Source organism: Alternaria atra (assembly GCF_907166805.1).
Source record: "Alternaria atra isolate CS162 genome assembly, contig: 25, whole genome shotgun sequence".
NCBI classification, from domain to species: Eukaryota; Fungi; Ascomycota; class Dothideomycetes; order Pleosporales; family Pleosporaceae; genus Alternaria; species Alternaria atra.
This window is the reverse complement of record NW_025091323.1, coordinates 671,344-697,640: the sequence shown is the minus strand read 5'-3', so window position 1 is coordinate 697,640 and position 26,297 is coordinate 671,344. Positions and strand designations below refer to the sequence as shown.

The 26,297-nt window shown below is 50.5% G+C and overlaps 8 protein-coding genes across 9 annotated transcripts; 6 read left to right on the top strand and 2 right to left on the bottom strand.

Moving 5' to 3' along the window:
• Positions 1 to 866: 866 nt before the first annotated feature.
• ALTATR162_LOCUS5223 (uncharacterized protein) lies at positions 867 to 1,851 on the top strand (the record flags this gene model as incomplete). The annotated part of the gene is made up of 2 exons (XM_043312842.1): positions 867 to 978; positions 1,028 to 1,851. The coding sequence occupies 2 exons, from the start codon at positions 867 to 869 to the stop codon at positions 1,849 to 1,851; spliced, it is 936 nt and encodes a 311-aa protein (XP_043168777.1).
• Positions 1,852 to 4,415: 2,564 nt separating this feature from the next.
• Positions 4,416 to 5,240, top strand: ALTATR162_LOCUS5222 (uncharacterized protein; the record flags this gene model as incomplete). 2 transcript variants are annotated; one of them, XM_043312841.1, is made up of 2 exons in its annotated part: positions 4,546 to 4,562; positions 4,625 to 5,240. In XM_043312841.1, 2 exons carry the CDS (start codon positions 4,546 to 4,548, stop codon positions 5,238 to 5,240), a joined length of 633 nt encoding a protein of 210 aa, XP_043168776.1. The 2 variants fall into 2 exon arrangements, with proteins under 2 accessions (XP_043168775.1, XP_043168776.1); XM_043312840.1 differs by having other exon boundaries at positions 4,416 to 5,240.
• A 723-nt stretch (positions 5,241 to 5,963) lies between these two features.
• On the top strand, positions 5,964 to 7,510 carry ALTATR162_LOCUS5221 (uncharacterized protein; the record flags this gene model as incomplete). The annotated part of the gene is made up of 4 exons (XM_043312839.1): positions 5,964 to 6,156; positions 6,217 to 6,250; positions 6,308 to 6,890; positions 6,959 to 7,510. 4 exons carry the CDS (start codon positions 5,964 to 5,966, stop codon positions 7,508 to 7,510), a joined length of 1,362 nt encoding a protein of 453 aa, XP_043168774.1.
• A 380-nt stretch (positions 7,511 to 7,890) lies between these two features.
• Positions 7,891 to 11,673, top strand: ALTATR162_LOCUS5220 (uncharacterized protein; the record flags this gene model as incomplete). Its single annotated transcript, XM_043312838.1, has 3 exons — positions 7,891 to 10,301; positions 10,355 to 11,222; positions 11,281 to 11,673. The coding sequence occupies 3 exons, from the start codon at positions 7,891 to 7,893 to the stop codon at positions 11,671 to 11,673; spliced, it is 3,672 nt and encodes a 1,223-aa protein (XP_043168773.1).
• Positions 11,674 to 14,547: 2,874 nt separating this feature from the next.
• ALTATR162_LOCUS5219 (uncharacterized protein) lies at positions 14,548 to 15,726 on the bottom strand (the record flags this gene model as incomplete). The annotated part of the gene is made up of 4 exons (XM_043312837.1): positions 14,548 to 15,035; positions 15,090 to 15,144; positions 15,229 to 15,243; positions 15,304 to 15,726. 4 exons carry the CDS (start codon positions 15,724 to 15,726, stop codon positions 14,548 to 14,550), a joined length of 981 nt encoding a protein of 326 aa, XP_043168772.1.
• Positions 15,727 to 17,056: 1,330 nt separating this feature from the next.
• Positions 17,057 to 20,650, top strand: ALTATR162_LOCUS5218 (uncharacterized protein; the record flags this gene model as incomplete). Its single annotated transcript, XM_043312836.1, has 6 exons — positions 17,057 to 17,227; positions 17,276 to 17,761; positions 17,812 to 18,707; positions 19,811 to 19,904; positions 19,955 to 20,180; positions 20,241 to 20,650. 6 exons carry the CDS (start codon positions 17,057 to 17,059, stop codon positions 20,648 to 20,650), a joined length of 2,283 nt encoding a protein of 760 aa, XP_043168771.1.
• Positions 20,651 to 23,122: 2,472 nt separating this feature from the next.
• Positions 23,123 to 23,699, bottom strand: ALTATR162_LOCUS5217 (uncharacterized protein; the record flags this gene model as incomplete). The annotated part of the gene is made up of 2 exons (XM_043312835.1): positions 23,123 to 23,502; positions 23,555 to 23,699. The coding sequence occupies 2 exons, from the start codon at positions 23,697 to 23,699 to the stop codon at positions 23,123 to 23,125; spliced, it is 525 nt and encodes a 174-aa protein (XP_043168770.1).
• A 1,023-nt stretch (positions 23,700 to 24,722) lies between these two features.
• ALTATR162_LOCUS5216 (uncharacterized protein) lies at positions 24,723 to 26,222 on the top strand (the record flags this gene model as incomplete). The annotated part of the gene is made up of 1 exon (XM_043312834.1): positions 24,723 to 26,222. One exon carries the CDS (start codon positions 24,723 to 24,725, stop codon positions 26,220 to 26,222), a length of 1,500 nt encoding a protein of 499 aa, XP_043168769.1.
• Positions 26,223 to 26,297: the final 75 nt, after the last annotated feature.

Below are 26,297 nucleotides of genomic sequence, written 5' to 3'. Positions count from 1 at the left end.
GGCGCGCACGTGGCTGTTGATTCGCCTGACGCCGGTGTCAAACTTTGTTCGTTTCCAAACATCCAGGTATAATCTCTTCCAACATATGGCCTGATGTTTTGAATGAGGATATTCTTTCAAATCTTTTAGCTTCACTTCGTTGGTTGCACCGAACAACTCTCCGTCACGCCGCAAATAACCTCGAATACGTCACTAGACAGGCATAGATAGAACTTCGACTTTGTAGAACCACGCAATACCTAGGTATTGTAGTAGCAGCCATGTAGCGTACAAAACCACCAAATGGGAAGTCGTCGCAGCTTGTCAACCGCGGTGAAAAGAAGTGCGGGGTCGATCTTCACACAGCCTGGAGTGATCCCCCATATTCCCCTTAAGCCATATGCTGCCGGCTATTCCCGCAAGCCCTACATATGCTAAAGAATACGAACCCGAAGCTAAGAAGTTTGTATTGTGGTTTTCGATACACTAAAACGGAGGCGTAGCGGCAAAAGAAGGCGCAAACATGGCGATCGGCTGTGCGCTACTGACCCTTGATCCTCAAAGGCGTCCGTCAACGCCTGTCACAACGATCACTTTGCGCCACCGGACTGCATCAGACCTCTTTTAGAGCAAAAGCAATGTCTGGCTCGAAGCCCGTAGTACCAAGCAATGCTTTGTACCTGACAGCTGGTAGCTTCGTATAGGGGTGATCTACATGGCACGATGCGCGTGAGCTACTCAGGGTGGGTGTTTAGAGCATGCTTTTGACTGTCGGTTCAACTCCAGCGCTCGAGTCGTGGGGGTGCCTCCGTATTGAAGGATGTGTATATAATACGATGCCACTCTCGTGAGGGAGTTACTTTTGGCAAGCAGATCATCTCATCATCATGAAGCTCACCACCTTTACCGTTGTCGCCGCCCTCGCTGCGCCATTCGTCCAGGCTGCCCCAACTGAACTTCGACAGCTCGTCAACAGGCAAACACGGCCCAAGGAACTCAGTATATCATACCAACCATGTTCCAGATCTTCATTCGCTAACCCGAGCAGTTCAACCCGAGCTCTACCCCGTTTTGCAACGATACACCAGATATGCTGTAGCATCACTCGCAACCTTTGTGTACGGGTTCGGAACATGCAAAAGCCCTCCCTTCGAATCAAAACTTGTTCGGACAGTAGTCAGCAACATCCTATCCGACACACAAATCGCTGTATTCCAAGATGATGCCGCCAAAGAATTCATCGTGTCCTTCCCAGGCACAAGTTCAGTGCAAGATTTCGGAACAGACTTCAATTTCTTCTTCATGCCCTTCGACACTGCACCAGGCTGCACCGGCTGCCAAGTCCATGGAGGTGTTCTGAACGGTTGGCGTTCCGTTCAAGCTGGTCTCACAAAGGCGCTTGCTGAACTCCGAGCCGAGGAACCAACTTACTCCACCATCATCGTTGGGCACAGCCTAGGAGGTGGTCTTGCAAGCATCGCCTATACAGATCTCAAATCCAATGGTATACCTGTAGAGGCCGTATACACCATGGGCTCACTCCGTGTCGGCAACCAGCAATACGCCGATTTCACGGACAAACTGTCGGGCGCGAGCGATACCCAACTTGGTAGCCTCATCCGCATTACACATCGGATTGATGGCGTACCGGGTCTGCCGCTCACCCCTATGGGCTTCGTGCACACGCGCACTGAGATCTATGAGCTGGATACCGCACTGGTTGGTGGAACGCAGAGTGCGGCGACTACGTTCCGCTGTTATGGCCAGGAAGCTCCTGATTGCAACAAGGGTACTGCGGTTGGTTTTATTAACCAAGATCATCTGGTCTACACTGGTATTGACATGACGACTCCAGAGCAATGTAACAACTGAACTCTCGTTTTCCAATCAGCGAGAATTGATTGAGCGCTCGTTACAGGCCGCAGATGATGACTTTTCATGATGGTAGATGCTTGTAATGTAATCTTAATTTTGTTCTCGGCGTATCATAAACGCAACAAGACCGAGATCGTATCCTTTTTTTGTTCTTCTCATCTTAATGCCAACATGCATGCAACACAGAGGCTTGATAAGTCATATGCAGTGCTTCTCTGTAACATATCCCACATCCCTGATTCTGGCCCGAGTAATGATCGAGTGGTCTAGCGTCTCGAGAATCGCTCGGCCTTTGGCATCGGACTGGAGCGTCTTGCATGCTATGCTTAAAGGGAAATCCGCCGATGCGACCCCGTATAACATGAAGTCATCTTGCAATATATATTCCATGCTCTTGTATATGCAGGTGCTAAGCTCGATGCGCTCCTCTCGAAAAGCTTCTGCGCTGTACGCCGCCCCGTCGTGCACTGCATGCTTCAAGTGTGGGAATCTTTCCAACAAATCTTCGATCTCGGTAAGGCAGAGCACTTGAAAAGCCCAAAAGTAGACAAACACGTTTGCAGTCCCAAGACTCGGGTACCATAACGACTCGAATGTACCGCCAAGGTTTTGTTGTATATTCCGAGAACAATAAAGTGGTTCCGCAACGTTTGCGAGAAAAGAATTATCCCAGGCTTTGAGACGCGATATGCTTCCCATCAGCTCTGTGATGAGTTGATCGGCGGTTGCTGCAGCGCGATCACACGAAGCAGGGAGTATAACGTCGACTTTCTCCAGGATGCTAGGGATATGTGCAGCGGCACCTAGTAGACTCTGCAAAGGGGCCGGTGGGTGATATTGGAAGGGCAATGTGAGCCATGGTTCGTCTGCGAAGAAAGTCGGCTTGCGAAGTATAAAGGCTCTAGCTATCTGGCACATATGACAATTAGACGAGACATGATGCCAATGTAGCTGTATACTCACCAGCAGTGGTCTGAAGCCCATAAGCATAATGTGCTCGATACCAGATTCGAAAGTTTCGGGCGGCATGAGTTGTATCATTTTGCTGACGCCTTCAACATGTACGAGCCAACTAGATTCTTGGGTTGGTGATAACACCTATCACGATTATACTGTTAGCTTTTGTTCCAACTAAGTGCACTTCAACAGACTGCCAAAGGCATCAGTGAGCGATAGTCTCGGGCCTTGGCGAGATTACCTCCGTAAGAGCCAAACACATGACTGCTGCCACGAGTTTACTGTTGTAAGTATCTCCCGCCATCGCGAGATTGTGTCCCAGAAGGCGGAGGCTTTCCTCGTATTGCACTGCTGTGGCATCCAGAAGGTTCTCATGATTTCGAAAAGCGGCAAGGGATAATGCAAAAGCACTCACGGCTGAGGCTAAACACTGGGAAAACGGGCCTGTCATGTCGGCAGTCAGTTCTGGCAAGGCCAAGGCCCAGGAGCCGCAGAATCGTGAACATTGCTCAGCCGCATCTGGCAAGTCAAATTCCAATTCATGTAGCGGGATGAAGTTGCGCAAGATCAACGCTACTTTGTCTTGTATCGTAGAGAGGCCTTGCGGATGAGGTCGATCCAAAATTGGCGAAGAACCGGATAAACTGGTTTCCTTTTGGGAAAGTGTAAGTGAATCCTTAGCCTGAGCAGACCCCGATTCGGCGACGGAAGGACATTGCGCATACGCTGAGACCGACTGTGTCGTCTGCGATACCTGTTTCGGACGCGTCGCCCTTGGCTTTGCTGCCGTTTTGGTCGCAACGAAGGGTACGAATAAGGCATCTGGATACCCTTCGCATGTTCGTTTACCGAAAACGCACTGGGTACATGCTGGGCGTTTGCCGTCGCACTGTTGAAAGACCAATAGAATTAGTCTACATGTCGCAGAGATACGGAATGATATGGACAGACCTGGAGTTTGCGTTTACGGCAAGTATCACAGAGATTCTTTTTTCTGACCTTCATGCCAGAGGTATGCGTCGGTGAGCGAATGAGCGACCGCGATATGGTACCGCAATCGGAAGCTAGGGATGAGGTTCGGGTTTTCAGTCCTGAAACGAATAGTGTAGGGTGGGGCACTGCCGCAAGAGCTGGTTTACGACGACATTAGCTGAGGATGCATCGCTTGGACGTTGGGAGGTAAGACTGAGAGCTCAGTGACGCAGGCACATTGCGGGAAGTAATGCTGCCTCTTTGAGCTTAGCGCCGGCTTAGCTGTCCAGAGGTCAGAGCCGTTCCGACATTACACTTGATTGATCTTAGCGCTTGCCGCTATAGCGTCACAACACCCAGCTATCGTCGGCACCTCCTCTTCACTTTACCAGCCCTCATCAAATCATGCGAAAATTCTCTTTTGATGATCAAGCAACGCATCGGATTATTCATCGGCGTCCAACTTCATGTGGACTAAAATCCACTATGGACTTCATCACTGGCGAGCGTTGATATAAAGCCAATGGCTGCATTCCAGTGAATTGGAGGACATCAGCCCGATACTAGACCTCCCACCCTTCTATCATCAGTATTCTACAATTCGATCCGTATCGTAATTCCCACGCGCAATCATGTCGGCTTCCACGTTCAAGAACAAAATCAGCATCACACACATCGGAACGGCTACCGCCATCCTCGACATCGATGGCATTACTTTCCTTACCGACCCCTTCTTCTCTCCAGCTGGTACCGAATGGGATGATGTCGCAGCACTCAAAGTTCACGATGACCCTGCTCTAAAGCTAGACGAGCTACCACACATCGACGCCGTTCTCCTGAGTCACGAGAACCACCCCGATAACCTCGACGAGTTTGGACGTCGACTCCTCGATGGCCGTCACGTCGTAACAACCAACGATGGCGCAAAAAACCTCGCACCGCGACCCAGTGTTCTCGGATTCAGCGATTGGCAGGAGAGGGATGTTCGCATCGCCGGGAAACCCTTCCACATCACTGCTACACCCTGCAAGCACTGGCCCGGACATGAGTGCGTCGGATTCATTGTACATACTGAGGACTTTGGGGTCGCAGCCGATGGCCGCCCGAATGCTATCTACTTTTCTGGCGACACGGTATACATCGAAGAGCTCGCAAAAATCGCGGACAAGTACCATATCACTGTCGCCCTTATGAATTGCGGTAAAGCAACTTTCTACGAGTTCACCGACGAGGGCAAACCAGGTCAACCAGGCGATGTTTTACAGATCACCATGGATGGTCGACAGGCTGCTCACCTCCTTCGCGACCTTAATGCGGATGTTCTTGTTCCCATGCATTACGAGTCGTGGGACCACTTCAAACAAGGTGGAAATGAGCTTGCACAGGAATTCAAGGAGGAAGGTGTCTTGGAGAAGGTTCGTTGGTTGAAGCCTGGTAAGGCTGTAGAGATCAACTGAGCTGGAAGGAAATATAGGAAATAGTCATTTTTGTAGAACCAAATATATTACAGTAGTGATTGAGCGATCAAAGATACTACTCATGACCTCTATAGAATCGGATACGATACGTGAATCCCTCGAGGCATATCATTCAACTTATCTTCAACTCCAGCAAAACTCATGGATACATCTAGGGTTGCAAACAATGCATGTACGCCAGGAAGACACTTGTTTGCAGATCTATCGTTCGTATATCTCTACTTGAAATAGTGCAAAGTAAAATTCATCGACAAAGCAAATGGTTACACAAATACATTGAACTATGGTGGCGACTTCCTGGCAAAGTCTCCCGCATTACGTGTCGTGTAACTTCAACAGCAACAACTCGGCCGAACCGAAAGTCTGCAAAATCTTTCACAAGATCTGCCAGCGAGCAGAAGATGAACTTTTGTGTATATGATACAACTTATGGGTCGGCATTTGGTACCATCTTTAGCCTAGCGCCATAGCCATCTAGCCCCAAAACATGGCAGGTCCTCAAACAAACCATGACTCTAGTATCTGATTATCAATCTGTGAGAGAATTCGGACGAGGAAAGAATTACCTCATCTTGTACATGGCTGGAGCAATTTGTTATATATAGTTCCAACCTGCTGGGACGACCGACAAGCACCTCCTTGCAGAACCTGGATAAAATCAACACGCCTTTCTTGGTGATCTTGGACAAAGACAAAGTTATCATGTTTGGAAGAAAAACCATGGAAAACTACGAAAGTAAAGTCTTGTCGACAACACCCGACCATGACCAGCCGGTCTATGAAGATGTAGGGTCAGCGACTTTGGCGGCTTCGAGCTTGAGTGTTGAGGAGCAACCTCAGGAGGGAGTAGTTGCCCAGGCACCACCAGAAGGGGGCTTGGTAGCCTGGCTTGCAGGTACGTCGCAAGATCGTCCGGGACGAGTTCATTGAAATGCTAATTTCGTTACTCCGATAGTGGTGGCTTTCTTCCTCGCCATTATGAATACATGGTAAGAAACCAGCTGAGCAAACTCAAATCTTCGAACTTTGCTGACCACCTCAAAAAGGGGCATGATTATCTCCTACGGTGTCTTCCAAACCTACTACGTCTCGACACTCCACAAAACACGATCCGACATCGCTTGGGTAGGCTCCATAGCCGTCTTCCTCCTCTTCTTCACAGGCATTGTGAGCGGACGCCTTACAGACGCCGGTTACTACCGCTATGTCACAGGCACTGGCGCGTTCCTAGTCGTACTAGGAACCTTCATGACATCCTTGAGCGAGACGTACTGGCAAGTCCTCCTCGCTCAGGGTGTCTGCACGGGTCTAGGAAACGGGTGTTTGCTTACGCCTATGTCGGCGCTGGTAACGACGTACTTTAAGAGGAGACTTCCGCTGGTTACAGGTATAGCTGCTTGCGGGAGTGTAACCGGAGGTCTCATCTACCCTAGTATGGTGCGGACGTTGCTACCTACGATTGGCTTTGGGTGGACGTTGAGAGCGATTGGCTTCATACAATTGGGGACTTTCGCGGTCGCTTTGGTATGCGGAAAGCCGAAGAAAGCGCCTAGGAAGTCAGGCCCGCTTTTGGATCTCTCGGTCTTCAGGGAGACTGCGTTCAATCTACTCCTTGTGGGGTCTTTCTTGGTAGGTTCTTCACGATACGTCCTTTTACCCATTCATAAAGCGTGGGCACCTTGCTGACAGAATCGCAGGCTTTTCTGGGTGTGTTCTTCCCGTTCTTCTTCCTCAGCTCCTACGCGCGAGAAAAGCGGGGAATGTCCTACACTGACTCGCTCAACCTTACCCTCGTCCTGAACGGCATCGGGTTTGCAGGTCGATTATTACCCAGTCTGATTGCCCGATACTGCGGTACCATGAACGTTTATATTACATTCATCTTCTGCTCTGCACTATGCATGTATACCTGGATCCCGGTACACTCCGCCCCCGGACTATACGTGTGGACAACTTTCTACAGCATGTCTGTCGGAGGTGTTCAGTCTCTCTCACTAGCCATCGTTCCTATTATCATCTCTGATACGTCGAAGATGGGAGCCTCGTTCGGGATTGTGTTTGCGGCTATTGGAATTGGCGCGTTGCTGGGTTCGCCGGTGTGTGGTGCTATCATCACGTCGAATGGTGGCTCGTACACTGGTGCACAGGCATTTTCAGGGAGTGTGTTGGTGGCTGGGGGACTTATCATATTAGCTGCACGCGAAGCGAAGAGGAGGCAGAAACAGGAAAACGTTTGGGTAAAGATGTGAGGGCCTGCACTGAAGCTTGAGATGTCCTGGGTGTCTTATTGTTGTAGTTTTAGCTTTCCAATGCCTTACCGGATAGACGCCTATATTTTCCAGTGATGCGTTCGCTCTGCTGTCTCGCACCCGTGCCACTGTCTTGACAGGGTCTGTGTTTGAGAATAATGATGAGGATAGATCCTGAGCTAAGATGACGTAGATCCTGTGATAACGCGTCGTTGTTTACGCGTGTCCCACGTGTTGAGTGCCCCACTTTTACCCTTCGTCGTGGCAACCTCCGCCGAGTGGAGCGCCTAATTTGGCAAACAACACGAGGGGCATATTCGTCGCGACAACTGCACGTTTACAAAAATACTCGCAGATTGACCCGACGACTGGATTAGTCGATGAGTCAATGCACCCAACGGAAATACCGTGCGCCGTTCCGACCGGTCGACACCTTTTCCTCCGCACAGAAGCCCGCATTCAAGACCCCAGCGGCAACCAAACATCCCTACACATCGGACGATAGCGACTATCCTCACGAACAGTCAACCTCTCTACTCGGCGATTCGAGTACCCTCTTTGACGATATCGAGAGTCCTGCGAGCCACACAAAGCAGAAGGAAGACCTCCAACGCAGACTGAAGATGGTGCGTGAGCGTGAGCCCCCCGTGGCTCCAGCACCACGCGATGGAAAAGCGCCCCCGCCAAAGCCTCTACAGGAGCTCAGGAACCCCGCACCACAGTTTGGAGAGACGAGCCCGCTCAGGAACCCACTGAAGAAGGACCGGGGCGAACAATTTGCACACCTCTTCAATAAACCCAAACCAGGACAGATGCGGCCGGAACATAGGCAGACGACTAAGCTACCGTCGCAATACTCCGCGCCCTCTAGGCCTTCACAGAGTTCAAGTTCGAGCCAGAGCATGGATACCCTTAACCGACCCTTCAAAGTGCCATCCGCACAATCAAGCTCACGCTACAGCACAGCCTCTACCTCGTCTACTAGCTCTGGCATCTTCGAGATTCCCGCCTCACAGTTTCAGCCTAGACCATTTCAAGGCGGTCCAGTACCTATCGCCAGACCGTACAACCCCGCACCAAAGACTAGTCTCCCACCTCCCCGACCGATATATTCTTCCATGGGCCACGCTGATGGCTTCGCACCATTGAACAAGGGGACACATAACCCGCTACAGCAGGCGCGTCAGACGGTAATCTTGGACGATGAAGACAACTTTGACCCAGATGAGGCCATCCGAGCAGAGGGTGGACGATTTGGCGAGCCGGACCCGTACGCCTACGTCGACTCTGGTGCGGCTAGCGAGAACATCAAAGCGCTGCTTGAGGGCGCTTTTGATGAGGACAACGAGAAGATTCCGAGGACGCGACTTCGTAAGAAGAAGAAGCAACAAGAGGAAGACGCTGGCAACTCCCTAGCTGACCGGCTACAAGCGCTTGCTGTCAAGGATGAAGAGGCGAAGGCAGAGGCCGAACCAGAGGAAGAAGAGGAAGAAGACGACGGCACAGTCGAAGGTCTCAAGGTGAAGCTACTACCTCATCAGGTAGACGGTGTGGCCTGGATGATCGAGAAGGAGACGGGTAATCACAACAAGAAGGCCAAGTTGCCCAAGGGTGGTATACTGGCAGATGACATGGGTCTCGGAAAGACTGTGCAGTCTCTTGCCCTCATCCTATCGAATCCTCGGCCAGAGAAAGGTGTAGAGCCAGAAAACAAGAAGAACAAGATTTCCGACTCCACCGGCAAAGGCACACTCGTCATCGCTCCACTAGCACTGATCAAGCAATGGGAAGCCGAGATCAAGAGCAAGGTCACTAAGTCACACGCCCTCAAAGTCCTCGTACACCACGGCCCCAACCGCACAGAATCAGCTGAGAAGCTGAAGCAGTATGACGTCGTCATCACCACCTTCAACAGCTTGGCTACCGACTACGCGAAATGTGGTGATGGCCCCGATGGTCTGAAGAAGGGTTGTTTCGCCGTCTCATGGTATCGCATCATGCTGGACGAGGCACATACCATCAAGAATCGTACCACAAAGATGGCTAAGGCTTGTTACGAGCTGCGTTCACATTACCGATGGTGTCTTACTGGTACACCGATGCAGAACAACATTGACGAGCTACAGAGTTTGATCAAGTTCCTTCGTATACAACCTTACTGCGAACTTTCTGCTTGGAAGGATTCTATAGCGCAACCAATGAAGAACGGTCGCGGCAACCTTGCCATGAAGCGACTTCAAGTCTTCTTGCGTGCTTTCATGAAGCGTCGGACAAAGGATGTGCTACGAAAGGAGGGCGCGCTCAACTTCGGCGGCAAAGCCAAGGAGGGAGAGGAGAGGCCAGCTTTCCACATCGTTGCGCGAAACGTTGAGACCATCATAGGAGAGTTCACGACTAAAGAGCGCATCTTCTACGACCGGTTACGAGACCGCACACAAGCCCGTCTTGATGAGATGATGGGTGGTGAGAAGCAAGATTATATTGGAGCGTTGGTATTACTTCTCCGTCTGCGCCAGGCTTGCAATCATCCAAACCTCACAAAGAGCAACGTCAAAGGTGATAAGGATGCTTTGACAACCGGCTCGAATTCGAATGCTGCAGCTGGCCTTCAAACTCCTAGGAAAGCAGCAGCCAAAGACGATGCCGACGACCTTGCGGATCTCCTAGGTGGGCTCAGCGTTGCGGCCAAGCGCTGTGACATATGCCAGAACCATCTCAATAGTGACAACACAGCTACTGGTGGAGCCCGTTGTATAGAGTGCGAAGAAGATCTTCTAGGGTCTACTAAGAAGTAAGTCAACATCGAACGGAGCCCCATCAACGCGGTATACTAACAGACGTTAGACACAAGTCGAAGAAACACCGCAAACACAAGCACAAGGATGGCAAGTCCAAGAAGGATCGGCGGCCAAAACCAGTCGTGGACTCCGATGACGAAGAAGAGGCAAAGCCTGCCGCCGCGAAACATTCCCGCAATCGCCGCGTCGTGGTCGATAGTGATGACGAAGAAGAGGAGGGCGAGTGGCTCGTTCCTGAAGAACAGCAACATGCTGAGGACTTAGGCAAGGCTGGTGGTACCGACGATGAGAACGCAGAAGGTGGTGGTGACACGCTTGCTACAGTAGACTCAGACACATCCGAGGATGAGGATCAGAGCAGGAGCAACTTGGACTCGTTCGTCGTTCACGACACTGATAGCGAGGATGATGCACCTGTTGCTCGTAAGAAGTTGGCTAAGAAGTCACAGAAAGTCGTCAACCTTGATTCCGACGATGAAGACGCCGATAGCGAGGAGGCTGACAGCGAGAGCGACGCTGATTCGGACGCGTCGAACTCTGAATCCAACTCAGAAGACGATGCCTCGGACTCCGAAACCTCAGAATCCTCTTACAACGCCTCGGACCTTGTGCCATCTACCAAGATCCGCCAACTACTTACCATTCTCGAAAAGGAGACTGACGAACACAAGGTCATCGTCTTCTCACAGTTCACGTCGATGCTTGATCTTATCGAGCCCTTCCTCAAGCGCGCAGGTTACAACTTCACTCGCTATGACGGTAGTATGCGCAACGACCTCCGCGAGGCGAGTCTACAAAAGCTCCGTGAAGACAAGCGCACACGAGTCTTGCTGTGTAGTTTGAAATGCGGTAGTCTTGGCCTCAATCTTACGGCTGCAAGTCGTGTAGTCATCATGGAGCCATTCTGGAACCCTGTAAGCACCTTTCCATCTCTCCCATTCTCAAAGCATACTTACTAACACACAACAACAGTTCGTCGAAGAACAAGCCATCGACCGTGTCCACCGCCTCAACCAGACCGTCGACGTAACAGTCTACCGCCTCAGCATCCACAACTCGGTTGAAGAGCGCATCCTCGAGTTACAAGAAGCTAAGCGTAAACTCGCCAATGCAGCTATTGAGGGCGGCAAGGCTATTAAGAACCTCACTATGAAGGACATGATGGCGTTGTTCAGTCGCGAGTCGGAGTACGATAGGAAGCATGATGATGATGCGCAGGAAATGGCTATGTATGGCCGGAGGAAGGTGCTGGAGGATGACGAGGGGGCTGGCGAGGATATTGTTAGGAAGGCGAGGAAGGCGGGTAGTCTGGGGTTTAAGAGGACGGAGAGGAGGGAGGAGGGGGGTGCTTATGGGCGGAGGTGATGCTGTTAGGAAGGGAGGCTTTGCCGGTGCTATCCGCGTTACGATGGGCTGTGGATATGATCAGGCGTTATAATATGGTTTGTGGTTGATCACTCATTCTCGTCTTCGGCGTACGAAGTAGCAGATCAGCGTTATTCTCTAAACAGGTTCACGCATTCTTATTTGCTATGACTCTGATATGGGTATGGAACAAGCAACAACCTTGTTCGAGTATTTGAGTGGTCGCGACAGGAATGTTCAAATGATGGTTATGTCGCGTTTTGGTATGTTGTTGAGAGGGTCCCCGTGATCACCGCAATCGATGCTCACGAGTCCTACACGCCTAAAGTGAGAGGAGGGTAGACGTAAAAGCAGTAGACCGAACATGTTTTGCTTCCGTGTCGACTGTTTATCTACTTCCGTGACGATCGGGACAAAGTATGCCTCTCGCAGTCCTTCATCGTCTATGGTGTCGATCCAGACATAACATTCCCAGACTCTTGATGTAAAATTCGCGATCGTGATCGAACTATACGAGTCCTCCGGCGCCGCTTGCAACACGATTCCGAAAGGGCTGTAGGTCAAAGCCACTACTGCCAAACATGCGCGCACTCTGATTAAGCCGACCGTCACTTGACCGAAAGGATCTTGTGGATTCTTCAGCGTCGTCGAACATGCCAACACATCCATTTCGTGCATCGCGTTGTAAACGCCATAACCGTATCTGATACCGGTGCCGATAGCGCTGTGTTTGTGGACTGACGCCCAGCTCCACGAGGGAGCTATAAAGGCTTTCGATCGGACAAGCGGGTAGACGCAAATCCATGCAAGACTATTGGGCAAATCTTTACTCCACAAGCCTGCCAGATAATCAGATGGTCTCCTTTTGCAGATCTCCTGCGCCATTCCAGACAAGGCAATCAGCCTGTCAGTGTCGAATGTAAGGTTGCACGACGAATATCTTGCAGTAAGTTGACTCCAGTATTTGAGAAATCCATCACTCTCGGATGACATGTTGGTTGAAGGTAGATGTTTCACCATGCCATCCACCATCGATCGTACATCAATCAGCTCGCCATTTGGAAATGCCTCAGAGGCTCGGAAATCTCTGCACTCCCAAAAAACCTGGGTTTTGGAGAAATGTGCAACCCGAGGTGACAGAACCCGCTCCTGTAGAACCCACCCCCTACGGTTGACTGGTGCGCACTCCACTTCGTCTTCCCAGACGTCGCATGGACATATTATCCATGTGGTTGTTTCTGTCGCGCCGCGAGCCGGACCATTAACATAATGCAAATGCCGCGACAAATCACGACTGCTGAAGCAGCCTTGACTACAATCTTCTGCCCATGTGGCAGATATATTGAGCTGGGTGTTTGCGTAAATTTGGCCCATCATGCTCGACTGTTGTCGCCAATCTTCAGGGTTGTCTTGGAATATACACATACAGTCTATCCACAAGTACCGGAATCCAAGGCGAGTGGTAACATCGGCCATGTCCTGAAACGTCTGCTGTAGATCTGATACGGGTATACCCTGGCGGAAGGTTTCAAAGTTTCCGGCTGTCAGCTGCAGCTTCTGGCTAGCTGTAGGTCCCCAGCAATGACTAAGGGTCAGGTATCGATTGCTCTCAAGTTCCGAACGGGGCCTCAAGCGTATCTTAAGGTCTTTGTCCGAGCCGCATAGTTCAAGCAAACGCGTCGGCATCCAGTCTCTATCGCGGGTCTGGTTACATTGATCATGCATGATAGTACATGTTTCAAGCCTGGATCTGATCAGTGAGATCGTCTGAGAGGAACCTGTATTGTCGGAAAAGGCCGTTGCTAAGTTACCATTTCGCTGCCCTGACGAACCGATAGGAGCAGACAGCGATGGCACGAGCTTGAGGTAACAGGCGAAAAGACGATTAGGGCCTTCCAAAGGGTGCTCTGAACTACTAACAGCGTCCGCAGTTGAGTAATCGACCAAAAGCAAGAGGGTATCTTCGGAGTTGGAGCCCCCCAAACGCCACATGGTAAACGGATCGGAACAAGACTGGCTCCATTCAATGGATTCCGCAACGAAATATTCCTTTATCCCACAACATAGAGAACAGTCTTCCTCAACAGATTGGGCAAGGTTGGCAGGCGAAGAGTGATGAGGAACATAGTCCTCGGCCCCCCATATCTTCTGAACCGTATCTTGGCAGACTGCACACAACATAAGGAAGATGAAGGCACCTGACAGGGCTCGGCTTCCTCAATACTGTAGAGCCGCGATTTCCGAAGGCCGGTCGCTTCGCAGGGTATATGCTGTCGACGATCTGGAGGTCCGCAGTTAACGTGAAGGCAAAACTTTATTGTCCGCGCTGTTAGTTCGTGAGCTCAAGCAAACAAATATATGAACTCGCAGCATCAGGTTGCGAGTGTAGGTCGTCAAAGAGTGTCTTCATGCTTCATGTGAATGATTCGCAAGGATGCAAACCGGTGAAAGGTGCGGGGAAATCGTCTAGCTAACCCTGTCGCGGACGCCTTGCTAGTTGCCACTGGACAACACTTCTAAGTTGGCCTACCACGACACGCACAATAATCTTGTGTATGCCGAGACTTCTATCGCATTCGCCGTGAAATTCTTAACGCCTGATGACTATCCCGTCATGCAATGGCCTACATGTCTGCGTTTGACCTGGCGACATAGAGTGGGGAAAGCTTCGATCGTGGGAGAAGTTTACGCAAGCTGGATATGGCTATTCCTAAGTATCTTCATTTACACACGGCCACTTGTGCAAAAAAAATCTTCGTTTCTCAAAGGCGATGAGCTTCTCAAAAATGCATAGGGTAATACTTGCACTCTTTGTGGATAAATCACATATGGCAACCGAGCTAGTATGATTGAGTCCTTCTGGTGTGACCTATTTTAGTGACTAACTACAACTGACCTCGTAACCAGAATCCTACCGCTTGTATCTTGACCGACAAGCTCTTCCTCACTACCACCACTATTTCCACGAGCTGCGATATCGGTGCTCATCGTCTTCATCGCAAAACCATATTCGTCATCTGTGTTCCCTTTCGTCGCTGTTCTCCCGTTCTCCGTGGTTTTGATGTAGCCGCGGCTGTTGTATGCGTGTACCGGGGTATTACTGTAGACAGCTTTGGCTTTTCGGTACAAACCCGGACCGCAGCCGACCATGATAGCAACAGATGACTCGATGATGCTCCACAAAGCAAGCCATGTCAACGAAGGCGTTGTGTTATTTGCCCCAGTAGTTGCGCCAACTTGTATCACTCGGACAATACTTGCAATGATGACGGGAATACCCAGTGCGAAAAGGCCGCCAATTTGAATCTTGCGGGCTAGAGGTATTTGGAGGTTCCGTATGATACCGATTGGAAGTAACATGACTGTTCGACATGTCAGTACATCGTCTTACTTGGAGAACACATAGGAAAGCCTACTCATGAGATCTGTTGTCAAGTCCACGGCAAATCCTTCCCAGAAGCTAATCAAACTCTTCCTGACATTGTCAGTGCCGCATCCATTCGCAATGAATCATGATGATGGTGAGGGTCCACAAGCAGTAATGTGTAATATGACGGAAAGTATCAGGGTCTAGCCTTCATGTAAGCGAAAGTCATTACTATGACAATAGAAAGGATTTAGAATACTTACAAGTACGCAGTAACCAAGCACCACCCACCATAGCGCCAGGTACAGCTTTACACCAACCATGATCCTCTTGTAAAAGGCCAGTAAAGAGAACTTGATGCTCCATAGAGTGAGCCACAACCCTGGACTGGTGAAAAAGAACGTCTTCTGTGCGTCGAATGCATCTTCACCGATATTTGGGTATGGGTCGAGGCGCCCCTCTTGAACGGCTAGAAGTCGAAACAAAAGGCTAGTCTTGTTGATGTAGACGCCGGTCACGGCCATGAACAACAAATATCCTACTATCAGCCATATTTCGTCCCATTGAATGAGTTTCTTCTGGTCGCTTCGCAGTATAGCTCGTGCAAGTACCATGGTAGTTGTCACAACCATGAGACCGATAGCGGTACCACGAAGGGTAGTTTCGGTGAGGCCGTCCGAAGACATGCTAAACTATTGGAAGATTCTACTTACAGAGCAAAAGTTGCGCGCAGAGAGTGACAGTTGTTGCTTTTGAATGACAACAGAAACAGACACGTTCGCACCTCGACCTCCTGAGACTTGCCGTGAAATGATGCGTACCCCCACACCCCCGCCAACAGTCCTGTTTCCATGTTTGATCCATTAGCTGAAGGATCACGAGGGCGATGCACCTACCAGGCAAGGTCGAACATCATTTTTAACTTCCAGTGCTGACCTTTGGGTAAGGCGTCACGGGCCGTATGTTCTGATACGTACACATTTGCATCAAGATGAAGGCTGAAAACCCACAAGTGTAATGGCCACTAGAACTGGAACCTCATATTTTGCATAACCAGCTCAGTTGTGTACATTGTTTCTGCTGATTGCAACGGGAAGCAGGTGGCGACAGAATTCTTGGGCAGATCTTCCGTCAGACCGGTTTAGACACAAGCCGTCCTTGTCACTGGAAGCTTAGAAGTTGACTGAATGAGGCATCATGCATAAACGAGTATCCAACAAGGAATGTCTCCGAAATGATGACCAAGATTGAGTCCTTCCGATGTTGTGGTTCGCAGACATAGGCCGAAGGATGGTGGCAACGAAAGTAGAGCCGTCTAGCCGAACCGCAGACACGTCCGTTTGCTTGAATTATGCTCCACAACATGGAGCCGCAGGATGCACACGTGCTGTAGCGGGATGTTCTTGGGATGGAAGGGCTGGTGAAAAAAGAGGCAGGCGGAATCCTTGAAGCGCTAAGCCTGCGTGAGCCAATCGCGGAAAGCCTGTGACTGCCGCTAGCGACCATCTCCCTCTTGAAGGATTGATGTAATATGATCCGAACTGCAACATTACGGCGCAGTCGTGCCTGCGTGGGGTATCCATTTTGGCTTGTACGTATCGACTTTTGGTGAACGATGAAAGGACACGTTGGACATAGCTGCCACTGAGCATGCGAGCCTCATAGCAAACGGTTTTGTCTTCCACATCTTTTCCACGCATTCTATGAGACACAGAGTGGCTCACACCGGTTGAGCTACGCGTCCTCCCCACGGCCCGCCGACTAGGTTTCTACCACTAGTATCGGACGGCACGGATGCGCGTGCGGAAGGCGAGGGCGAGGCTGCGCTCAAGCCGGACCCCTTTGGTGGCAAGCAGCGACAAATTCGCTTGCGCAGATTGAATCCCTTAAACTTCTTTCAGATAGGCCTTTGATTCTTGAGAGAAGGGCACCAGAACGCTATGCATCTATAAAGTCAGATGTGCCCGCGTTCAGCGATGGCTCACCACCATCTCGTCGGCACCAACTCCAGTCATTATGCGATCCTTTCTGTTCGCGACGTTGGTCTCGCTCGTGGCTTCGCAGGCCTTCGAGGCTGCCGACTTCAACGTCACCGAGGCTCTTCTTGATCAAGGGGTCAATGTCTCAGCATTGCCAGAGTTAGCCAGTCTTGTGGAGCGATCTTCGAATTTGGCTTGCAACATTGCCGTAAGTACTCTTGAGCCAGACTATGACAAAAACTGAAACAAGATACAGTGCTCTTCACTCGAAACAATTTACGGAAACAAGTCTATCGAATTCGAAAATGAGGCTGGCTACTCCGCGTTCACATCCGGATTCTGGTCTGGAATCTCGGCTGAAGTGCGACCATACTGTGTTTTCAAGCCATCGAGCCCTGCTGCGGTCTCTGTAATGGTGCTCCTGTCTCGCTTGTCACAATGCCCATTCGCCGTCAAATCAGGTGGCCACAGTGCGTTTGCTGGCGCAGCTACTATCGAGGGAGGAATCACTGTGTCTTTCGAGAACATGAAAGGCATCAAGCTCTCCGGTGACAAGAAGACTGTTGCGGTTCAGCCGGGAAACAACTGGGGCAATGTTCTCACCACCTTGTCGACTACCGGCGTGACAGTCGTAGCTGGTCGAATTGGTGATCTCGGTGTTGGCGGCCTGACTCTTGGTGGTGGTATCTCGTTCATTACAAATGAGTACGGTCTGGCTTGCGACAACGTTGCCAGCTTTGATGTCAGTATATTGCACTGAAGTATGGTTGGACTTCTTCTAACTCCAGCCAGGTCGTCACAGCAAGCGGTGTCATAGTCACAGCTAGCCCAAAAACTTTCCCAGACCTGTATTGGTCTCTCCGTGGCGGGGGCAACAATTTCGGCATTGTAACCAGTTTCAACTTACTGACGAAACCCCTTAACAACGATCAAATCTGGGGCGGAACCCGCGCCTTCACCGAAGACGTCTTTCCGGATGTAGTCAAAGCATGGATCGACCTAACGCTCAACTCAGCCGAGGATCCCAAGGCCGGCAGCTGGATTGCCTGGATGAACGCCGGCGCAAAGCTCGCTTCAACCGAACTATGGTACAGTGCACCGGCTGGCAACGAATCTGCCATCCTCGCACCTTTCTACAATATCACTGCCGTATCTGACAACACGAAAACACGGGGCCATGCTTCGTACGTGGTAGACAACGAAGCTAGCAACACGTATGGGCAGCGTGAAATATTCTACGATATTACCGTGAAAGCCTCGTACGAGATTGCTCAGCGCTCCGTGGATATATTCTTCGACGCGATTGATGCTCTTTCTGCAGTTGAAGGCGCATTCCCTGTCCTCATCTGGCAACACATCACCGATGGTTCGCTTAAAGGCAGTACCCGCAACGGCGGCAATGCGATGGGCTTCGACGCCAACGGTAGCCCTATTCACATCATCCAGCTAGCATGCTCCTGGAATAATGCTGCGGACGACGATACAGTGTACAAGGTCATGTCGGATATCATGAAGGCCATCAAGAGCGACGCGGTGAAGTTGGGTGTGCAGAACGACTGGGTGTACATGAACTACGCAGCGATGTTCCAAGATGTGATTGCGAGCTACGGATCGGCTAGTAAGAGTAAGCTGAAGAATATTGCGAAGAAGTATGACCCGACGGAGGTGTTCCAGAAGCTGCAACCTGGGTACTTCAAGTTGGATCGCGCGCCAGTGCCTGATGCGCGGTACTTTTCTTATTAATGACACACTGATACGTGTGTGGGTTTGAAACTTTCTTTTACAGTCTGTAATCGTTAGTAAAAGGCAATAGATCATCAAAGAAGGGTTCCCTGATATAGGAAGTCGTTCAGATAATGCGACGTCCGCAGTACTCAGGATACCGGGATTGTACAGTCTCGAAGTCTACCTCATCATCCTCAGTTACATCTTCTAGAACATCGTCGCTGTGTGACTTCCAATCTCGTCTTGGTCTATCCCATATGAAAGCGGACATGTACTAATATTCCTGATTGACCTCCTCCATAGTGCTACACGATACAAAGGGGTTGCACCACAGTGTTGTCCGAAGATATACGTCCTACCGAGTCGGGAAATGGGTTCGAATTGCTGAAGGCAGCGTCATCCTGATTTGCGAAGGCCAGCGTGAAGTCATCCCGTGTCAGGGAGAGAAAATATAGTCCTACGTACAAGTTAGACTCGCAGCACAGAGCGCTGCGACTGATTTAGCTTTGTTGCAAATTAGCTGGACAGCGTCAAAGGGTCCAGCAAAGTGGGTCGCAACGGATTTATGAGTACTCCTACCCCAGCCTATGATAGTCGCTTTGTTGATGCACTTAATCGTGCGAAGCGCTGTTTCTGATCGCCGCGGCGGCTGAAATCGATCCATGCCAGTAATCTAACTGTACAGCGGACGGCTAAGGTCTCCGGAGTAAATGTGAAGAACACCACTATATGCTTATAACGCTATATTCCTACTGTTCAATGTCTGTAAAGCCTGTGTATATATTACGCCACCAATCGTTTGGCACAACGTGTGGATGCGTGACCCAGCTTATCATGTCCATGCACACTCGCGGCCTGCAAATAAGTACTGCACGAAGCATAGAAAGAAATGATGATTGTACGGCAAACTTCTCTATCATGAAGCAACTCATATCATTTATTTCTATCGTGCCTCTTGTGGCTGGCCATGGCTTCGTGCAAAATGCGACAATTGGGGGAAGGGAATATGATGTGCATACTTGGACTTGATGCACAGCAGGAATTTCATTACTAACACAATCTACAGTTCTACCACGTACTTGGCCCGCCATCCCAGAGACCACACCATAGTGACTAATCCAATTCTGCAGCCCTATCAGGATCCGTACATGAGCCCTGCTGTAGGTCAGTTTTGACTTACGAGAGATACAAACGTATTGATAACAAATAGCCACCGCGCATCTCTCGCGAGATTCAAGGCAACTTTCCGATTGAGAGCACAAAGCTCATCGACCTTGAATGTGGTGGCAACACAACCGGCGGGATTATCGGATCAAAGCCCGCTCCTCTGCACGCTCCGGCACCAGCTGGATCGACTGTCAACTTGCGCTGGACAGCATGGCCAGAGAGTCATCAAGGTCCGCTCATAACCTATATGGCGAGATGTCCCGATACTGGTGGGTGTAACCTATTCCATTCGACGATCAATACAACGCGAGATGCTGACAGTTGTCTAGGATGCAACGACTACACCCCCTCCTCCTCTCCAACACCCTCCTGGTTCAAGGTCGCCGAGGACGGTTTGCACTCCACCGACCCATATTGGCTTAAGAACCAATGGGGTCTGACACCGCTCATCAGCGCACCGAATGCGGGTGTTGACTACACGATCCCAGCGTGCTTGAAGCCTGGTTACTACCTTGTGCGCCACGAAATCATTGCGTTGCACAGCGCGTATAACGAGGGCGGAGCGCAATTCTATCCTGGGTGCCACCAGCTAGAAGTCACTGGCAATGGCGCGACGGTGCCGAAAGAGGGCTTAGTGAGCTTCCCGGGCGCGTACGACAGTAAGGATGCGGGCCTGGTGTATAGCATCTATAACCAGCTGCCGTATAAGATTCCGGGACCTGCAGTGTTCGAGTGCTAGAGTCAGTCGAAGAAGAAGGATCCAAAGAAGCAGGGGCAATAGAAGTGTCGTGTTGCTGAGAGCATGCGCAGACTGTGTTTAAGTAGATAGACGAGAACATATGTCGAACAAGAACAACCGGCCTTGGAGTGCACCAGGCAGCAGCAAAGATTGTAGCTTAGCAAGCTTGGTGTTCGGATCCATCGACGCTGCGACAAAACATTGGCCCAGCCAGTCCTCAGGTTTTCGCGCTCAGAATACGAGTGCAGTCTTTTGGTAACGGAGATTGTTGGCCAGCCGTTCGGCCGGCTTGTCATGGCCCACGTTTCTGCATGGTACTGCGCAAAGGCCTAAACACTACGTGGGCTCTCGATGACATTTAATCGATCTGTTTCGCACTCACACTTCTCGGGTCCCTCATTCAGTGCACTAATGGCCGCCTTAGGCCCAATAATCCGCATACAACTCCTGTGTAGGCCCAAGATTGTATTCCGAAGCGTCCAGGTCGCCCTGAAGGAGATTGCAGCTATACTGTTTCCACGCGTCTCTCGGCTGACCCCTCAACGCATTGCTTATGCTGCCAGCCTCTTGTTCAAATTCTTCTAGGGTGCCTATAGGGCACGGCAACTGCACAGTGAGATCTCCAGACAGAAGAAGTCGTACATTGGGCACAAGAAGACGTTTTTGGAAGATGTCACATTCGAGCCCCTGATCATCATTCGCGATGTTGGTATCGGTTAGGGGAGTTTCCCGAGCCTCGCGAAGATAGCGTGTATTTGCGAGGCACCAGGCTGCGAGAGATTTGATAGTACTCCAGACATGCTGGGCGATGTCAATCGGCGCTTCAAGATGGAGACGATAGGCAGACGGCGGCATCCCAGCATGTCGCAAATCCAATGCCTCGTGGATCCAATAGATGGTCCTGTTCGTAGCGTAGGAAAGACTGCAGGTGGTTATTCCTGTTCGCGCAAAAGGGTTATCGAGTATCTCGCCAGATTTTATAAAGCTTCCATGGAATATTAGCGTGTAATGGATAGTCTTAGTCATAACCTGCGGCTTACATAGCATTCCACATATCAATGCGATGATCGACCCGTAGCTGGGGAAGATCTTTGAGGTATGGAATGAGGCCATGGGCATGACATCGTGGTGATGCAGAGGATTGGCGATCTTCGCGTACAACCAGATGGCGCAAACGAGACCGCTCCTTCTGTTGCAGCATGCCAAGAAAGCGGATGCACTAACAGGTAGCCGATTCAATGTACTTGACATCTTGCACGAAGCAATTGTTTCGCGGCCGTTTCTTAGCAGTCAGGAACTCGTCGAGCTTCCGCATTTCCTTGATTTTCACAGTTGTAGGCCTTTCCCAAGGTAACCATAGCTTAGAAGAGACTGTGGAAGATACGATCTCAAGGGCACTCCTGCGCACTTGAGGTCCGCACCTCCAACTACCAAAACCACTGATGTAGGTGAGCCGCCTGGCCAGGCTCCATAATTTTAGCCGATTTGGAAGGCCGGAACGAGAAGATAGATACCGGAGAGTGTCTTGAATTACTTGGCGGTCCATATAAGTCGTTTCGAATAGCCTCGTTACTGTGGTATCCGGGATATCGTGGTAAGGTCCTTTCGTCTGCAGAATTCGCTGAAGAGCAGCGCCTACTTCACTCCGAGGATACTGCTTGGAAATTCGGCTAGCCATTTCCTCGGTACCTGTGATACGTAATTAGCCAATGCCTTCGTTGAATAATATGCTGAAGCATGTGTATGTAAAGGTCGTCATACCAAATGCACCAAATGCACCAAATGCTATTACACAAGCGTTCAACTTCAACTCGGCCATTTCGCTGAACTCGGAGTGGAGATACTCGGCCGAATGCCAAGGCGGACCTCCATAAACCCATTTCACTTCCGAAATCTGCGCTAGGTGTGTATTAAATGTAACAGTGTTGATCTTCAGAGGCAGCTCTGCCATCTCCGACTCGACCTGTTTGCAAGTAAATAACAGTGCGAGAGCAATTGCCGTGCCATCAATATATCGTAGAGTATCTGACTCGGGGTGGTGATGATATCCTTCGTAATTGAGATAGTAGGCATAGATCTCGTTGCGTAGTTCTCGAGGAATGCGTAAGAAATGACAGGTCGGTGGTTGCAGGACTGACATGGCGTAAAACGACGATTGTACGGATAGGGCTACCTAGATTCAAAGTTCAAGGTCAGAATATGCAGAATTCCTCTAGGCCCAGTCGTGCAGTTGAAAAGTTGACCCGTTGCCAGGTGTCACTAGGCAGCAGCGTAACCAGATTCGGTACGGAATTTGCCAAGTGATCGCATACGGTCAAAGAGAGGGCGCCTGAATCCTTGCGCTCTGGACGCGTGGTATGCATTCTTCATCTTCGAACACTGTTATGCTCGGTGTCAATAGGTGGTCCTAGCAATAATTCGTGACATAAAGCCAATATGTATGGTACAATTCCACCAGATTATGACCCTCGCTCATTTGCCGCCCACTCTCTTGTTCTTAATCTTGATGGTCTCTCCATTGACAAAGACACCCTTGCCCTTGTATGGTTCTGGTACCCTCCAGGCCCTTATCTTCGCCGCAAACTGCATGACCACCTCCTTCTCTGGCCCCTCCAACAGCAGACGTGTCGGTTGCGGTGTACTTGCGGTTACGCCCTTTGGTATGGCCAGTTCGACTGGGTGAGTGTATCCGACCTTCAAGTTGACGAACTTCTGGCCAGGAAATTCGGATTCTACGGTGGTTGCGGTATCTTCGACTGAAGCACGGTAACCGACACCGACAAAGCGGAGAATAGCGCTGTGTCCTTCACTAACGCCGAGGATATGGTTTTGCAGGTATGCGCGGGTGGTGCCTGAGTGTTCGTTAGCCAATTGTGCAGCCTGTACTGAAGATGGTGCTCATACCCCACATTGCCTTTTGTTTCGCATCTCTCGTGTCGTCTATCGTCAACGTTGGTCCACCCAATGCCGGATCCTGGTTGATGTTGACATATGGGGGTATGTTCATCGAAAGCTCGCCGAGTGGTCCCTTGATGTGTACTGTAGACATGGCCTGCGTTCTCGAATTCCTGCCTTTAGCCGAAGGCGCAACCACTTGGAACGTGACTCCCTGGGGTAATGAGAGCGGTAGAGACCCGATTTTCGATTGACATGGTGTCGTCGTGGTAAAGGTCCTGGTGGGTGCGGGCCTGGAAAATACGGGTAGTAGGAAAGTCGGTATTGAGTCAGTCGTCTGGCTTGATGCCTTCGCAAGGCTTAGAGCGCACCGCCGTCGTGCTGGGGCGAACATTCTGTCTTGTTGCCGGCAAAGATGATCGCGAGAGTTTTCGGCGATCCCCAGCTCGCTGCTAGCTCATCCGATCCCGTGATAGCGCGTCATCGACGTTTCTGATTGGTCGGCATATCGTAGCTTTCCCCACCAAACTCCCCTCAACACCACAAGACACAAAACTCCAGTTGCCATCACTCTCTGGTGGAAGATGTTGTACGATACAGCATCAGACCCCGATATTTGACATCTCAAGTTAGCCAGTCTCTTACTCAAGCCTGGACCTATTGCTCATCAACTAACAGCGTGTCCTCTCACCACAGATTTGATCTTACCCAGCTGTCGTAACAGGTTATCATGCTTCAAAATTTCAAACGCTGCGTCTTCCTCGCTCTCTCACTGTACCGCAAACCTACATGGCCGGCACAAATAACAATCTCACTGTGCTTGATCTTTCGCTTCCTTCTTTTCCTCTGCTACCTTCCGCTCCTTGGCCCTTGCTTCACCTCAGTCGCCTCTCTCTTTATTGTTTCGACAACCTTGACTATCCACCAACAGATGACTTACATGGACCCTCGAAATGGATTTACCATGGCGAAGCTGATTACAACTGGGCTGTTCCTTCTTCCTACAGCAATCTCTCAATACCATTCCCAACCGGCAGACGCAGCTCCAACAGTCAACGTGGATTCTTTGTTCCAGTACACAACATCCAGGAATCACAGGGTGATAACACAAGCCGTGGATTTTGTTGTGTCCATGCAGACAGCGCCGACTTGTACCCGTATGGCTGCTTCTCACTTAATGAACGAATGTAAACTCCTGGAACATGCACCGGATTTTGCTAAATCTCGCCCGGACGCGTACCTGGACAGCGTCAAGACCGAGTATGCCGCTAAATTAGCTGTATGCGAACTACTCAGTGCCCAGCCAATGAACCCGACACCACCGCTGGATTGCGACATACTGGTCCCGGCAGCAAAACACTGCGGTAAAGGCGGTAGCTGGTGGCATACTCGGTCGGAAGTTCCGAGCGACAAGCAATGCTATCCTGAGTTCAAGGAGTACCACTATACGCAATGCCTAAAGAGCTTACAATCGACGCCTCAATACTGGACTTCGTTCAGCAATGCTCGTCAGAATGCAGTGGTCATGTGCCAAGCCAGTAGAGATGTCATCGAGCGAGAAAATCACCTCGAGATATTCAAGAACCTGACCCAAGTTCTAGGTGATGTGACATCGAACATGCAGAAAACCACTGAGGAACACGAGTCATTGATCCGCGAGCAGAGGCAGTACTCGGAGGAAGCCCGGGACTCTCATCAGCAGCTTAAGAAAGACATTCAAGCAGTCCAAGAGAAGGCTGTCGCCACTGTAGGGGCGCTTGATGAAAAGTTTCATACCTTCATGGAGGCATCAATTTCGAATCTTATCACAGCTCTGGCTGAGAGCCAAGACAACGAGATTGATCGGATACATGAGAGAATGCAGATCTTCTTACGAGATCTGATGCTAGATAGCTCCCATCTCGCGAAGTACTTCACAAGCGAGCTTCAAAAACATCACGAACTGGCCAAGATCAGCATCCAGTCCAACCATGAGGCACAGATCGACAGCTACAACGTCCTAGCAACTTATATGAGTACCACACAAGACACCATCAACCAAACCAACAATGTTGCGGATCGCTCTCTTTCCAAGGTGGACAGTATTGCACAACGACTAGACATCTTCGAGATGCAGACCGAGCATATCGCTGAGGGGTTCGCCTTCCTGAGCGCGATACCAGCACTTGTCACATGGCTTGTTCGCGGCTGCCTAGCCACTGCCGGAACACTATTCATGTTCGCCGTCCTGTACAAGCTCAACACCAAGCTAGCAGCATACACTGGCGGTGCATGCAGCTCAGCGTTCCTCCTTCACACATGCGGCGTCTTCGACTGGCTCGGAAGCCTTCCCGTTCGGTTCGCCAAAATCCACGATCAAAACCTTCTCGCGACCGTCGCCAACATGTCGCCTTGCCAGAAAAATTCGGGCATTGTACTTCTGCTCTGGTTTGCTGCTTATCCAGTATGCCGAATCAATACCTACCTTGGAAACCTCATCGCCGTAACACTGAAGCGGCTCCTCAGCCCAATCTGGGTACACCAGTATAGCAATGGCGATGGTATAGGGTTCCTGCCAAGCATCGAGGTTCCCGCTGCGTATCCTCCCCGCAACGATGACCGATACAATGGGAACCATGTCGGCTACCGCAACTATCCGGAATACACGGAGACTACTTCACCACGTGGCGAAATGTAACGGCAGACGTACTTTCATTGCTCTGTTACAGCTATCCTGCATCAACATCAACATCAACATCAACATATCATCACG